The sequence below is a fragment of the Empidonax traillii genome, unplaced genomic scaffold (genome assembly GCF_003031625.1).
Source record: "Empidonax traillii isolate 1590-97213 ecotype Southwest subspecies unplaced genomic scaffold, ASM303162v1 scaffold205:size1172791, whole genome shotgun sequence".
Lineage (NCBI taxonomy): Eukaryota > Metazoa > Chordata > Aves > Passeriformes > Tyrannidae > Empidonax > Empidonax traillii.
This window is the reverse complement of record NW_020955398.1, coordinates 313,028-329,518: the sequence shown is the minus strand read 5'-3', so window position 1 is coordinate 329,518 and position 16,491 is coordinate 313,028. Positions and strand designations below refer to the sequence as shown.

At 38.2% G+C, this 16,491-nt stretch overlaps 1 protein-coding gene across 11 annotated transcripts in view; it reads left to right on the top strand.

Moving 5' to 3' along the window:
• Positions 1-16,136, top strand: part of MAPK10 (mitogen-activated protein kinase 10) — a 183,288-nt gene extending 167,152 nt beyond the window's left edge. For 9 of the 11 annotated variants that reach the window (XM_027887238.1, XM_027887233.1, XM_027887236.1 and 6 more), the window contains 3 exons: positions 3,058-3,121; positions 3,698-3,775; positions 8,678-16,131. In XM_027887238.1, the coding sequence (XP_027743039.1) occupies positions 3,058-3,121; positions 3,698-3,775; positions 8,678-8,820 (285 nt within the window). In that variant the 3' untranslated portion in view covers positions 8,821-16,131. Of the gene's footprint in view, positions 1-3,057; positions 3,122-3,697; positions 3,776-8,672 lie in introns of all 11 variants that reach the window. The other 2 variants (XM_027887234.1, XM_027887241.1) reach the window with 2 other exon arrangements.
• Positions 16,137-16,491: the final 355 nt, after the last annotated feature.

Genomic DNA, 16,491 nt, shown 5'->3' with positions numbered 1-16,491 from the left:
CCTCAAACTGAAGATAGATGATGCCACCCATAGGATTGATCCACACCCAGCCTTGATTTTATGCTAGTTTAACTACATACTTTTTCTGAAACCTGTACAAACTAAGCCATATAACTCTCAGTTGGCATGTGCTATATGAATGACATATAATAGTGTCTATAAACTACAGCTACAATCACATAGGAAGTTACTGATTACAAATATTTAAAAAGTCAGTTCAGGCTAACCTTTGCACCAAGTCTGAAATCAGGTGCCCAAGAGGACCCTGGTATGGCAGCTCCTCTGAATGCTCCTTTGTTGAGACAATACTTGTATATTTTCCTTAAAAACCTCCCTTCCTCCTTCTAATTCTAGAAATTGGTTTTTAAAAACTCTGTAAAACAAATGAATTAGCAGAAAACAGATGGTCAGCCTGGAGGGGATTTTTTATCAAGCTTTGTGGTTTTCATTAGGATTAATGAGAATTGTGGGAAAATAGATTCTTGAAATTGTTGTGGTATTCTCAGCTCATCTCTGTGCCTTGAATCAGTGAAAAGACAAGAAGTCATTTCATTATATCAGGGAATTTTGATGGGATAGCTTCACTTCTCCCAGTGTGAGAGCGTTGGCCTGGCCTCTCAGCAGAGCTCCATTCTCCTATACTCTGCAAAGGCTTTAGAGATTATAGATCCTGCCTCTGTGAAGAGGAGGGATTTATTCATGCCGTTATCATGCTGAATATTTGTTACCCTTGGCTCTGGCATTCCTGCCAACAGCCATATTTTATAATTGTGGGTTCTGCTAATTCACAAATAAAGGTCTGCAATACAAACACTGGTAGAGCAGCTGAATGCTGTGTAGGTGCAGCTTCTGGCATCCTGCAGTGTATGAAGTACAGTTGGGTTGCTCTCCCGTGGTTGTCTTTAAAATAGGAGCTTGGTAACAAGTGAGATTATTCTGGATTCTCTCCCTGGAAAATGCCTTTGTTTCCACAATGTGTTAATCAAGGAAACAATTACTGCTGATTTTCTTGTTGCTTATTAGCCAGTTATGCCTGCTTAAGATGTAGCTGAAATAAATTAGAAGAGACATAAGTCAAAGATTTTCTGGTTGTGTGAACTTAGAACAGGTATATACATCTGATCCCTTGTTCCTTTTGGTTCTGTAATTTGTGTTTGAGAATTGAAGTACTGAAGGAATCCATACTCTTATTTCTGTCTGTGGGAGAAATACAAGCTTTTTTAGGTGTAAAAACAGTGTTTATTCTTGGTAGGAGCTATTTTGCTCACAGCCTACACTTTTTGTAAGCCCCTTTCTGAAGGGTATAGAAAGAAAAGTACTTGCAGGATATTCTTGTCCAACTTGGTTTACCTGTTTTCTTTCCACCTCACAGAGAAGCAGTGGTTCTGCCACTGCGATTCCGTTCCAGCTCAGCCAAATGCCTCCCCTCCTGCTCCTGTAAATTCCTAGCCTTCCAATTTCCTTGTCTTGGCCAGCTTTCTCTGCTTTCCTTATAGGAAACGCATACTTCAGAGCTGGCTGACTGGCTGAGCAGGAGTCCAGCAGACTTAGCTGGTGGAGTGGAGCTTCCTTCCCACATCTCAGTGGTCAGTGGTGAGGCTCATCTGCACTCTTGTAGCATTCAGGTCTCCGATAACACTGTCAGCAGAGACATGGAATCCCCACAGGGGTTGCGTGGTCTTGGCTGCATCTGCCTTAAGCTTCAGGACTCACTGGAAAGGGCCAAGAAAGGTTGTTCTCCTGAATAAAAGAACAGCTGCATTGGTTTTGGTCTCAGACTTCTTAGAGGGTTGTGTCTTACCTTGCTGATGTAGCAAAACTCCAAGAACTCTTCTGAGACACGGCACTCTAACTTATGTGTTTCACATTCCCCCTCAGCACCTTCTCAGGTATGAGGCTTGGCAATGCAGGACTTCATCAGATTCCCTCATTTTTAGCCCTGATAAATCTATTACTCTGCAGAAACTTCTCTTGTTTTCAATGGACTTATCCACTTCAACTGTTGTGTAATTTTCCTGGTCTATATTATGTCACTGAACTAATACTTTTTCAGTTGTGTTTGTAGCATGCAAATAGCTTAATGGACTGATGGAGTTAGAGTCCTGAAAGCAAATTTCTAACTTCTTAGTGAATCAGAAACCAGCTTGGTAAGTGTGCATTTAATAGGAGGATGTTTTGAAAGGGATGCAATGGCCAAGTGCCCAAGGTGGAAGTCAGAGGAAATACATATGAGTGAGAAAAGTGTTGTAGGCCTTTTTTCCATCTTCATTAGTCTTACCTTGCATGCTGAAGCTTCTTGGTAGAAGGAAGGAGGGGAGAGTCCTCTGCCTTTCTTGGCTGCTGTGTTTTGGCAGCTAACATCAGGAGAGGCAATGAACACATGGCTTAGTTACCCAATGAAAGCAGGTATTCAGGCTCCCTGAAACTCTAGATGCCTTTGTGTCAGTATGACTGTAAGTTCCAGGATCTGCCAGTTCTCTGACATTTCCATCAACTAAAAACAAACAAATAAAAAAGCCACCTTTCTGTCCAAAGCAAAGTTAATTAAAATACATATACTGGAAAGCTTGGAATTTGGAACGTGGATCAGAAACCGTGGCAGGGAGATCTAATTCAAAATTAGAGTTACTCTGAGAGGTTTGTATAGAAGCAAATCTAAAGAGCAACTTAAAAGTTAATATAGTAATGGTATTTATAGTACAATTAATCAAGATTGGTATTTGCTTGGTATTCTGACAATACTTTTCTGCTGCTGCACGCAGTCAGTGTGTTGAGTTTCTGGGCTCAATACAAGCATAGTAGCAGTTTTATTTCAACTGCAACTATGCCTCTTATTTAAAAGAGGAAAACAGAGAAGTATATTGATTTCTTCTACAAAAAGAGTTGGATTCCAGAAATGTTAATCCCTTTAATATTCAAAGGTGTTTCATGTGTTTTTGTGTGTACAGGATGGATTACGAAGAGGGAGAAGAGAAATTATCTTTAATTAAGTAATTACTCCTAATTATTTCCAATATAAGAGACAATTGACTAAACAACTTTGTTTCTTTCCTGCAGCCTCCTCCACAGATATATGATAAGCAGCTGGATGAAAGGGAACATACAATCGAGGAATGGAAAGGTAATTGCAGGAAAGGCATGGGAAGGGGTATTTCAGTGGCAAAATGCCACATCCCACTGCCTAGTGTGTCTGTGTTAAAATTAGAATTCCTCAGACATAAAGAATTGACACTAGCCCTACAAACTGGTGTTTTGATACCAAAAATATAAGGAATGTCCTGAGGACTATCATTATCTACACAAGTTAATGTTAACACAGGAGGTGCAGATTCCAGTGCTTCACTGAAATCTAAGGATATCGTCTGAAGAACAGACAACTGTTCAGTGGGACAATGCATCAGAATTTTAGCCACATTAATAAGTGTTGTGTTATTGTGCTACTTCATTTCTAGATAGTGCAGCATTAAACAATTCAAGTGCTGTAGTTTAATCCCATTTATCTCAATTCAACTCCAAAAAGAGATGAGGAGAGGAGGGGAATGGAAGTCTTAGGCAAGTAGAGCAATCAGATTTGTGAAGAAAAGGTAGGGTAGATATAGGGTGCTCTTGGGAGGGCTACAACACTGTGTGATAGTTGCTTTTTTCCTGGTCACAGGTGCTGCTCCCTGTTTGTAACTCTTACAATTCTCTCTTCCAGAACTTATCTACAAAGAAGTAATGAATTCTGAAGAAAAGACTAAAAACGGCGTAGTAAAAGGACAGCCTTCTCCTTCAGGTACTCGGCCCCATTGAATAACTTTGATGTGATTTCTGTACTGACAAAAAGAGAATGGAGATAGCTGAAGAACTTGTGCTACACTTGCCATTATGTAGACCAGTTAAGAAGTTTTTATGAAGTTCAGTGCTTCTAATGAGTTGACCTTGATTAATTGTGCTCCAGTATCATTTTAATACTTAAAAACTGGTCTTCTTGCTACTTGAGGGATAGTTGTCCTGGTATTTTCTGTGGAAAGATCTGTGATTACAGATGATACTCCTTTAGGTGGGGAAGTTTATCTCACACTAATATTTTTATACTGCTTACAAATGCATAACTGAACTAATAGTTTAGTGGTTGATAGGATAAAAATTGATGATGTTATCACATCTCCATCTGTTGGACATGCAATACTGCACACCTGATCCCCACCTCAGCCCATGTAAGTGTCTGGTACCTAGTCTGGTAGTTCATCCTTTCAGAAGTGTGGTAACATTAGGATAGCTTGCTGATAAGCTTTGTTGACACTTCAGTGAGAAGGGAAAGTTGTCTTCAACCACTGATTTTTAAATAAAGTCTTGTCACCAAAAAAATCAAAACTAAGTTTTTTCTGAGGAAAATTCACATCAGTAGTTCCTTTCACAGAAGTACAAACTGTGACTGCCAGTACACAGAAATACATATTTGTGAAGGCATGCTTTCACTGGCAGACTTGACCAGATTTTGAGCACAGTGTTCCAGTAGCATTTGCATGTAAAACTACCTCTTCAGAGCCTGTCCTCAAATTAAAATAATTTGATTCAGTTAATTCTGCATGTATTCAGAGATAAGACTTTTTTCATTCTTATTTTTCAGTTGCTACTGAACTTAATGTTAGAACAAGAAGGTATCATTAGTAATTGACAGGACAAAGGGAAACATGGCAACAATGGAGGGAGTTAACTGTATGGTGATATTGGAGCACTAGTGCTGCACCTGGATTTTTGACATCGATGAAGTAATATATTGGAAACAATCCACTGCGTTCTTGCCAAGTAGCAAACAAAGTACAGGACTTGCAAATTTAATTTACTGAACTATGATACCACCACTGAAAAGTAATCTGGAGCCCTTACCATTCTTAAATCTTTCTGCCCTGCAGCACTGTAGTTGCATGCTGATTTATGATCAAGAAACATTGTAGTTGCTTGTTTCAGGTATTAACTATCCAGGGATTTCTTTATGTATTCCATATTCTGTTTTTTCTGGGTGGAAAGTTTTTATTGTTTATCTAAAACATTTTCAAATATACAAAGTTGTCATTTCTTACCTGTATTTCTTCTGCTGTTTCCCTTTGACTATTTCTGGATTTTTAGACACCAACAGGTTTAGCCACTATTTAAAAACTGCTCTCAGCTGAGACTGTTGTATGAAACCGTAGATTTTCTGTTTTTCTTCACTGACTCAAATATTCAGCTGAATGAAATATTGAAAGAATGAGGCAAAACACCAGTTCTGAGCATAAGGAAAATGAGAGAATCTACATACACATTACTCATTGGTTAATGTTCTTGGCAAGAATTAAGAGAACTAAGATTTGGCACTCTATCAATAATCATAGCAAGCAAGCTGGAGATTAGTTTCCATGATTACTTGATCAGAGTTTTGGGGAAGACAGCTGAAAATGACAGCACAAGGGATAATAATTACCCATTGATGCAGCTACTTGAAGTGCCTGTGTATCAGGGTGTCAATCCCTTGATCTGTGAAGAATTGGTTAATATAACATACAAGCTTTAAATGTGGGGCTTGTGGGGGGACGATCTCAAGTACCCCTCATGCTCATGTCCAATGAACAAAATCAACAGTGTCTAAAATTGTTCCCAGCAGATACTACTTCTGCCTGTCCAAAAGATCTTTCATTGTTTATTTTCAAAAAAGCATTTTGCATTGCCTTTTGTAAGTCTTTTTTGCTACAGTTCTTGTCCTTTCTCCAGGGAACTTGGAGAACAGATTCATCCATCATTTTTTCTATCAGCTTTTAGCTCATGTAAATTCTGTCATTATCACATCCCTAATCAGTCTTCCTTCCTTTGAACTTCATTACCTTCAGTCTTTCAAAATTACTGCTTTTCTCTACATTTTATCTAGACTTCTATCTCAGAGCTCATCATGTCCAAACCTATTTAAGGCGTTAGCAGTGCTGAATTGAGTGGAAAAATTTTTGTGTAGGTGGGTATATAAGTGTTACATAGATATGTAAGCAACATGTGCACGCCCACATGCACACATAAACAAGGAATTCAATCTTAGATGGTAGTTCCTGCATTTCTATTCTTTCTTTGTCACAGAATTGCTGAACGGTTTTGTTTTATTTATGAATTCGGATGCTGTACACTTTACTGACATGCTGACTACTCAAAGGGTCTGTGCCATGTTATTACTAGGCTGAGAGAATAGAAGTGGTTAGAATAAAAGGTTTTCTCAGTGGAACTTAGTTGCAACAATATATGTGAGAAATAGCCAGGAATCAACTTCCAGGATGGTTAACCAATTCACACTCTTATAACATGAAGACATATGCCTTTTATGCACCTGTAACCTCTCCAAAATACACACACTGTTTGGCTATCACACATGCTTATTGAATCTTCTGTTGAGATCTCCTTCTGGTTATTTTAAGCTAAACCAGGAAGTGCAGTAGAACTTTTCACTAGCAGTCTTGGGACTCTTCTGTTCTGTCATTTCTGAAGCACAGAAGCAAAGGATACAAGCTGTTTTATGCAAAAATAGGGGAGCAATTTACAACTACTGTTTTATATTTGGTTGATGCATTTTTAAAAAGTGTTTCTGGCTGGTAATATCAAACAGCAGGTATTTTCATTAAATAAAACATTTAATACAAGGCTGTAGATTATTTAGAATTAAATTTAAATTCTGTGCATACTAACTAACCTTGTCTCACACTCTCCCCTAGCCTTCACTGCCCAGCTGTAGTTTCATACCTAACATTTTCAATTGTCTTCTCATTTCTGGATATGGAATATAGTAAATAGGACAGCTTATTCTTAGCATTCCCTTTGTAGATGAAAATTGATCTTGTATTCTTCCTTTCCTGGCTTTCAGTTGCTGTCTGATTTGGTCAGTTTTGTTGCTATCACCAGGAACTACTGGATACCCTTTCTAGCCCTCTTCTATCATGTGCAAAATCTAAATTAAGCAGCTGATGGACTTGCCAAGCATCGCAACATTCAATATCAATAGTTGCTGTTTACACAATTTATAAGAAGCTGACCAAATGTCCAAGACAGACACAGGGTGTTGTATTTTTTTTGGAAACAGCAAAATTTGCAGTTGTCTTTTCAGCTATTTTACCCCAAATCAGTACCTCTTCACAGCTGAAGTCTCAGAGGCAGTTCCATTGGTGCTTGTTAAACAGTGCTTCCTAGGAGCCCTCTGAGGAAGGAATTCCTGCTTTACGGCAAGGAAGCTGATGTGTGGCTTAAAACAGTAGCTGTCAAGTCAATGGCAGAACCAGGAACAGATCCCAGGAGCTGTTTCTCACCTGCTCTAACCTTCAGCTCTTTTCTTTAAACCTGCGGCCAGTGAGAAGCTTCCTGTCAAACAGCAAATTCATAAATGGGGCTCATTTTCCCCTTTTGAATGCACCTCTGTCATTTCTGTGCTGTCTCACTTGGCACCCATCCCTTCAGGAACAAGCTGTTGTAGCACCAGGCAGGTGCTGAGCATAGGAAATGAAGCATTTTTTACTGTCTAGGACAGCTTTTGGTTGGATTTCTGAGTCTTAGTGCATAAGTGCTACTTTGTGCTGCTGAATTCTCTAATTCTGTCATGTATGTTTAGTGTGGTTTTCATTTGGTTTTGTGGGTATTTTTTGAGTCTGGGAGCTTTGGGCCTACAACAGCAGCTATCATGTCTGTGTGTTGTCTCATGTGGAATTGTGCTGAAAGCTAGAAAAACCATAAAAATGCAATTTCTGGAAACTTACAGGCTGAATTGATGCTTGCTGAAAACAACATATTGAATTCAGTGGTGCTGAATCAGACAGAGTTTAACAAAATCTTCACCTGTACAATTTCTGCAGTTATTTCTTCAGTTATTTTGCCTAGCTAAGTGGATTGTACATTCATCAAAGAAAGTTGCACAGCAACAGTTTGATCAAACGTCTATTGAACCTACCAGAATTATTTCCATTTGATTCCTGGGACAGTATCCACGACTTAATGGTAGATTTCTGTCCAGCACAGTAAACATTTAGAAAGGTAATATACTGTTTAGACGTTAATATAGATAGATTCAGTCATATTTTGACTACACATAAATGCAGTTGTCTTGATTGATTAGTATTTTCATGAAATGTCACATAACATGCAAACATGAATAACAGTATTGTACTGGATGCTGAGATATATGTAATGAGTACCTGAATGAGGTACATGTAATTAACTCTTAGAAAAACATTTCTTCTGCCAGAAAATATAGATGATTGCTGTCTGCAGTCACCAGCCAGACGTCATTAAGATTGCTCTGTCTTTCTGCAGTGCCTAGTAAATTAACTATTTTATTTTCCCAACATATCAGAAGAGTAAACTAATTTAAGGGTAGTTCTGATGTCATAATATCTTTGTACTACTACAAGAGTAGAAAGCAGTTCCCATCTGGAGCTTTGAATATTAGTGTTATGAGCTGTAACTCTTCAAAACAGACTGTTGAGGGAGAGATTTCCTGGTAAAATATTTAATATTTTCCAATGTCTAAATTTTGTATGGCCCATTTTCTGCTAATATCTGCCACTGTTTAAAATGGTCTGTGTACTCACATGCCTGTTGCCACAGGGTAAGTATCCTTTGGTTTTTTTTAAATCTGATACGTTCCGGGGTTTCAGGTTTAATCACACTGGTGTTCGTTTTCGTAGCACAGGTGCAGCAGTGAACAGCAGTGAAAGCCTCCCTCCATCCTCATCTGTCAATGACATCTCATCCATGTCCACGGATCAAACACTGGCGTCTGACACGGACAGCAGCCTGGAAGCTTCTGCAGGACCCCTCGGTTGTTGCAGGTGACTAGCCGCCTGCCTGCGAAACCCAGCGTTCTTCAGAGGATGATGTAATTTAGGAGGAAAAAATTAAATGGGAGTTAAGAGATGAAAAGAAAGAGAAATAATAAACACAAAGATTTAAACAAAACAAACAAGCAAAATCTTTTCAGCCTGCTTCTCCTACAGAGTTATGTAACACAGCTAAGCTCAAGTGTATATTTAACTTATAGTTGCTCTGCTTTGGTCTTCTTCCAGTGATGCTTACCAGGGGGGTAAAAAAAAAAAAAAAGGAACTGAAAAATCATTTTTTTAACTCCCTCCCCACAAGATGTAAAATGAATGGCTGCAAAACCAGCAATCTGCAACTGTCCTTTCCACACTGGCATGACAAGGTGTGCAGTAGCCACTCTTAAACATATGAGTGTGTACCTGCCTTCACTCTCTGTTCTGTTGTCTGCCCAGTGAGGCAGACAGGAATATACTTGCATTTTTCTTCGTATAGGAATAGCACATACACACAGGTGCCAAGAGAATTCTGGCAGTGTATGCAGCTGTGTGCCCACAGGAACACACACATCTGCATAAGTAATTAGTGTGCACTCCACAACCATAAATGGCCCATTTCAGGTGAAGTGCATAACTACACAAATGTGATATTCTATTTGTTTGTTCATTGATGAGGTTGCATATCTTGTATGAGGACTTGTGGAAGTGTAAATAACCACATAGAACTGTGTCTCCCTCAGACACTTGAAGATGTAGCACCAAAATTTCTGCTGAGAGTTGTATATATATTTTGAAATAATAAGTAGTTTTACTGAAAGAAGAAGCCACAGAGCTTCATAGAAAAATGATAGTTTGTGAATGTTAAGACTTATTGTTCTGATTTTTAGAGCAGATATGCCAAGCTGAGACCAGGTTAAAAGGAAGCACATGTATCTTTGCAAGCTACAGGGAACAAGAATGAAAGTTTTTTATGCATGTCTAAGCCCAGAAAGATTTATCTCAGTAAGGAACTTTTCCTGTCACTGTTAAGTGCGTTATCATCTTAGGTCATAGACAGGCTCTCTATTATGAATTACAGGTATGTTTGTAAGTTAGAGGGCTGGGGCATGAGCAGATTATGATATATGATAATGAAAAGGACCTGCAACAACTTGTTTTTATTTTATGTCTAGGACTTTACTAGGTTAGATAGAGAAAGGATATTTGTGGCCCACTCCCCCTCAGTGTATGTTTGCGGCTTAGAGGTTGTTTTCCCTTTAAATCATTCCGTAGCAGGGACCTCTGCTACTAAGAGAACAGGCATTCTCTAGGTGTTTCTGGCTGTTCATTTGCTCGTGACAAATCATCAGACTCCCCAGGAAGTTTTAGCAGCTGCGTTACATGGAAAAGAACCACAAAGTGCATGGGTCTAGTATTCCTATTTTCTAAGTAAATAGCAAAAGTTATCAGTCAGCTGGTGCGCTGGGATGAAAGGGGTGCAGTCAGGGGTCTTAGGTGGTTTTGACAAGTTCCAAAGAACCCAACAGTGACTGAATATCAAATTGAATTTACCAGGTAATAGTCCACAGGGTTTCCAATGGTAAGTAACAGCAACTGTTTTTACCAGAGAATGTCAAGAGTCCACACAGAATTTCATAACAGTTGAATATTTTTCCAGCTGAAACAGCAATTAGCATTTTCCACTGCAAGGTCATTGTTACCTGAGTTGGAAATTAACTAAAATCTGAGTCATCTGTCCTGTTACCAAAGTGTACCATGTAAACTGAAATGAGCTAAATTGTACTCTAATGCTTTTCTAAATGTCAGAGAGAGAAACAGTTTAGAATATGTTAGGGGATATTTTAAATTCACTAATTCTTATGTATGTATTTAAAATTCTACCAAAACAGGGCTGTTCTATTGGGTGGCTTACAGTCCTGACATTCTGTGGTAGGAGAAAAAAATTGAGTATCAAGTCAGATTTTATTCAAAGGGAAGAAAGGAAGAAAAGGTTTGTCCCCAGGGTGGGGAGAAGGGGAAATAAAAATTAAGTGGATATAAAATAATTTCAGATTTGATAAGTCTGAGCTGTATCAGAATTGCTATAGGAAGTGGGTTTTTTTCCCTGGCTATATTTTTGGTAGATTTTTATCAAAATTTTTTTGAGAATAAAATTAGGTTGATCATGTTCTAAAAACTCAGAGCAGTAATTTTAAAAGCAATAATTTACTACTGCTAAATATATTTAGCAATATTCTCTCTTAAGCCATGAAACATCAAATCATTATTAGTGATGTAACTCTCACTTCAAAGCCAACGATCATAGAAATATTGAAAGGTTAATAGCAAAGCTCTGTAGGTATGTAGGCAATAACACCAAGGGTGACTTCTTAGCAATAATGAAATATATCACCTCCAGATTTAATTCACCGTAGATACATATTAATAATATTCAGGTAACTACTATCTGCTTTACATTCCTTAGTGTGCACAATTTGGGTGTGTTATTTAAACAAGACTCAACCAAGTGTCTCAAAGAGGCAAAGCTGTATGTAAGGAACTGCAAACACACCCCCAGTGTAAACTGTAGAAACATGGAGTAACCACAGTTCATTGCCAGTGGTATTATGGAGATGTGACATAGGCAATAGCAGAGAAGCCATTTGTAGTAGATGGGTACTTGTAGATCTCCCATGTTTCATCTGTTGAAGCCAAAAAAAACATACTCTTGGTCCCACAGTATAATTCAGTCTTGTTTGACTTCATGAAGGCTGGGTGGAGAACCACAGAAGATGTAATTTGTTAGGTGCTGAATGAACCCCCATCACAGGAGTTACATAGCTTTACTCCCAGCAGCCCTGATTCTGCTAAGCACCAGTGCTTGTTCAAACACTTGATGGAGACTATAGGGATGCATACCTAATTTTAACTAACACAGGCTTTTGTCCTTTGCTCAACAATGATCGGCATCAGCGTGTGCTTAAGTGCCTTGCTGAAATGGGGCCTAAAAGAATTACTGCATCTCTTTTTGTCGCAAATTAGTCTCCTTTATGGGAAGCTCTGTCTGGGGGAGAAAACTTGGAGCTGTCCACATTGGTCACTAGAAAATAAGCCATCAATGAAGAAAAGCATTAGTTCTTTACAATTCTGGTCCTTGTATGTCCAAACTGAAGTAGCAACCATCGAGCAGGAATAGCATCCTTTGTTTTGCTTTGTGCCAGGAGTTTGGTGCTGTCAAGTTGATATGGTACCATAATGCATGTACTCTTGAATAAAAGATTATAGTGATGATGTTCTGAGGCTGTCTTAAGGGAAATGAATTTTCTGATTCTATAAGTTTTGATACCCTTCTCTTCAAGTGTGTTCCCCTTTATTTGAACATTTTGTTCATCTTGAAAATGATAAATGCTTTTCTTATTTTGCCATTGATCTTTGAAATCTACTTCTGTTTAAAATGTTACTAAATGTAGTACTAGAGCAACAATTTTCACTTAATTTACTGAGGTTTGCAGTTGTAAGCATGATTGCCACCACTGCAGAGGTGAAAAGTAATAGGGAAGAAAATGAAGGAAATTGGGAAGCAAGAGACCTATGACAGATGTTCCAAGGTATTTAAGCATTAAAGGGGCAATCAGAGACCCTATGCCAGAAATGGCATCATCCTGAAGGGCAGCTGGACACCTCGGTATTTTTAAAAATATGCCCGAGAGCCTATTTATATCTTAAGTGCCTGAATCCCCAAAGAAATTCTGTCCCAAATGGCTTACTTAAGTCATGTATGAGCTGGGTGAGAAGAGTGGCAGAAGCATTTTAACTATCAGTGGCTGCTCGGAGCACTAGCTGCAAGAAATAGCATTGAGAAGGTGCAGAGGAAAGTTGCTGCAAAACATTCCTGCTTTATTTTCAGGTGGAGTACTTCTGGATAGAATGAGGAAAAAAAAAAAAAAGAAAAAGAAAAAAGTCAGAATGGTTCTTAAAAGACCCTTTGTCAATTTTCTTTTGCATTGCTGAGTTTGAATGAAAATGAGATATTGATTTATTATGAGCTGTTGCAAGCTCATATACGTTTTCAGTCCAAAATTTTGGGGAATTTTTGAAAACAGTATTCAGATACTGACTTGGTCACTGGAATAGTATGTTGTGAGTTTTCACTATATTCCATTAAAATGTAATATAGCTTTAGAGAGTTCAGATATTTGAGTTGGTCGCACACTGATTTGTGGGAATTGCATTGTGGTTGATGATCCCCCCCTATTATCTAGAATTCCGTGGCATGAATAGGTTCAGGAATCTTAGCAAGCTTGCATTATATGAAACGGAGCTTAAATTGAAGTGCAAGTGAGGTAATGTTTTTAAAACAAACAAACAACAAAAGCTACAGAAAGCCTGATCAGGTTTTCCAAGCCCTAATGCACTGATGATTTTCCTTTGGAAATCCCCAGTTCCTGCACAGCACTAGCCATGGAAGGTGACACGAGATAGATGATCATGTGACTATTTCCTTCTTCCAAACTTATAACCAATTTGGTTTTATCTTCACATACGTTGCTTTACCTTCAAAATTTGGGCTAATGATACTGGAGAAATGAGACCTGCTGCAGTGCCCTTAGGGAGTTTTCTAAAGCAGTGCTACTTAACTGCTTTGGATTGTACTATAAATTTGTCAGTGAGCACCAGTGGTTTCTTTTCCAATTCTTTTCCATTTTTTCTCATGAAAAATGTGCTAGTAGCAAATTTTAGAACTGCCTGATAAAGTCACTTTCAGCAAATCTTCCGAAATTTTTGTTAAAGAAAAAAATTGTTTTGAGTATCCTGAAATTATTGTGAAACATAATTGGAATATTTTAATTCAAAATAACTTCTAGTAACCAGTGTTAGCTTATTTATGTTAAAAACTTTATAGTATTTCAAAGGATCAAAAATTTCTTTTGCTTCAGACCTGTTTATACTTCTTCATGCTTATTGAGATGTTAAAATTTTGTGTGAATTCAAACATGCAAAACTAACCAAACAAATAAGGCATTTTGCAACAAACTCTGTGCTTCCAGGGAGAGCAATACAAAAGAACACCTGCAGGGAAGAATTAGAGTTTTCTTTTCATAGTCTGGCAAAAAAAAAAAGTCTGAGTTAATTGTTCATTTTATGTTTAGTCTTTTATTTTTCTTTGCTTCTGTATGTGTTTGTAGGACAGAGAGGGTGCACACAGGGATGTGATTTTCAGGACTTCTGTTCTACTCATACTCAGTGTGAATAAAGAGTGTAGTTGTAATTTAACCACGCATCTTCAAGAATCTGATGGTTGTGCTTATTTGAACTTCCACCACTTTACAAAGGACAGAGTTAACAAATTGCAAGCTCAAGGTTATCTTTTTCACACACACACACACACACAAAATCATTGTGCAGTAGGTTTGAGTATTACACAAATTTGTAATGTCCTAATTAGGAAGATGCTTGGGGAAGGCAGGGGAATGGTGAATGTGTCATCTTCACTGATGAGCTGGAAAACAGACCTGTCCAGTGGAATTTAGTGGAATCCTCTTGGTGTATTAGGAACTTGCCAGTGTGGCCTGATTTTTTTTTTCTTTTTTGTTGTTGGTTTGGGTTTTTTTAATTAACTATTGATTGCAAGAGGTGAAATGTTTAACTTAATGCATGTTCAGGCTCATTGACCAATGGCAAGTTTGAATTTTAAAGAGGATTTGATTCGACAAAAGAATGTTGAAAAACTTCAGCTGAGGCTAATGGTGCCTTTTTATTTGAGAGTGAAAAGCTGAAAAGCACATATTGAAGGAAGACACGGTCAATTGGGGAAATAAATGTATCCCTACTATGCTTGTCATTTCAGACAGGTCTCTTTTGCTAATTTTCACTGAACAGGGCCATTCTTGTCTTCTGGAAAGCAAGATATTCATAATGTAAATAGTTGTATTGATTTATTTTTTTCCCTTCCTCTGTAACTAATATGTAATAACCCAATACGCTATTTCTGTTAAAATCTTTTACAAGCAGGCCACTGTATGCATAAATATGGTTGACCTCTGACTTTCTCCTAAGTCAGTCCCATGCTGATAAAGGAGGGTGCTGGAAGTTTCAGTGTACATATAGAATCATGTATATTTAGTAAATTGGGTAAGTGGGACTTATGGCCAGTATACATCAAGCCACAACAGTAACAAAGCTCCAGATCTTAACTAGCAAAAACAACTGTTCACCTTGCCATGTCCATCCTATAATAAGATCTAAGTTGCACCTGCCTGTAGTTCTGCATGATCAGACTTCAAAGTATAACTAATAAGATCTGTAATGTATCAGTGTTGATAAACGTAGTTGTAAAAAATAAAATTAAAAAAAAAATAGAAAAAAGATAAAAAAAGAGAAAAAAAAAAGAAAAAAGCCCTCGACTAACAAAAGAAGATCAACAAAAGCTCAGTATCAAGACTGGAAGAGGAGACATGTCCGATTTTGCTGCACAGTTATAACTGAAAAGAACAACCGATGTCAGTCAGCATAAATGGACTATTGTAAGGCATTTGTTAAGGAGCCAACATTATTTCCGTAATTTTTTGTTCTTACTCTATTTACTTTGACCATCTGTTGTTCCCTGTTCCACAGGGGACAACAGGGCCTCAGTGATCAGTGTTTTATGGGTCAGTGTCACATTAGTGATTTCCAATTTCTGTTTGTTTAGCAATTACTGAACTAAGATGGGACTCCCATGTTCTCCCATGTGTCAAAAGGAATCCTGTCAGAGCTTCCTCATGAGGATACTCTTCTCACTGCTGTCTTGACTCCTGTCAGTTGAATGACTTTGCAGTGCTCCCAGTAAACAACACAACGCAGCAAATATAATGACTGATAGCTTAATTGCGGACATGTTGTGGATCTGTACTTTCTCTGGGGCTCAAAGTCATGCAGGGACAGGACTCAGTTGAAATATGATATGTACTCTATGCATGACGCCTATATTACACCTTTATGACCTTATAGTGGTTAAACTGCTGATCTTAACGGATGTGGACTTGGACCATCTTTTTTTTTTTTGGAGGAAAATCATAGTGAACCTCCATCCTTATCCCACAAACCACTTGCTCCTAACCAGAGCAGCTAAATGGAGGATAAAATGGTGCAAGGGCCTTCTGGGGCCGTGCACAGGGGTGAATTTCATGCTGTTTGAATGTGATCTTGCCAAAAAGCCTGTATGTCTAGCAGGGGAGACTGTGACTGTCCTATAAGGAGTGTTTGTGTTGTTTACTTTAAAACAAGCTTTGCTAATTAAAGTAGTGTATTCCGGAGTCCTATTTGAATGGCATGAAGGGTATCAATGAAGAAGATACAAAGTATGCTCCTACAGCTCTCCTGGTTTCTTGTTTCTTTTCCTTCAGCCCTCTCTAGGGGACACAGATAAAGCTGTAAACATGTGGACGTTGCCAGGATTACTAAATTCAGTAATTCAGCTCCTTCTGATGGGCTTCATTTAAGAAACATTTACAGCACTACATAAATATAAAGGTATCTTAAGATACACGAGATTGAAACTCTTTGTCTTTAAGAAGCTTTAGAGTCTATTCATCTGGTTGACTGAGTAAAAAATATTGGGAGTAAGTAAAGTAATGGCCAGTCTTCGCGAACGAAAATCCGGGGAAGGTCTTTACACCTCCCAGCCTGCGTATTGGATTTTTTAGGTGAGACACAGTGTGCACAGAACTGA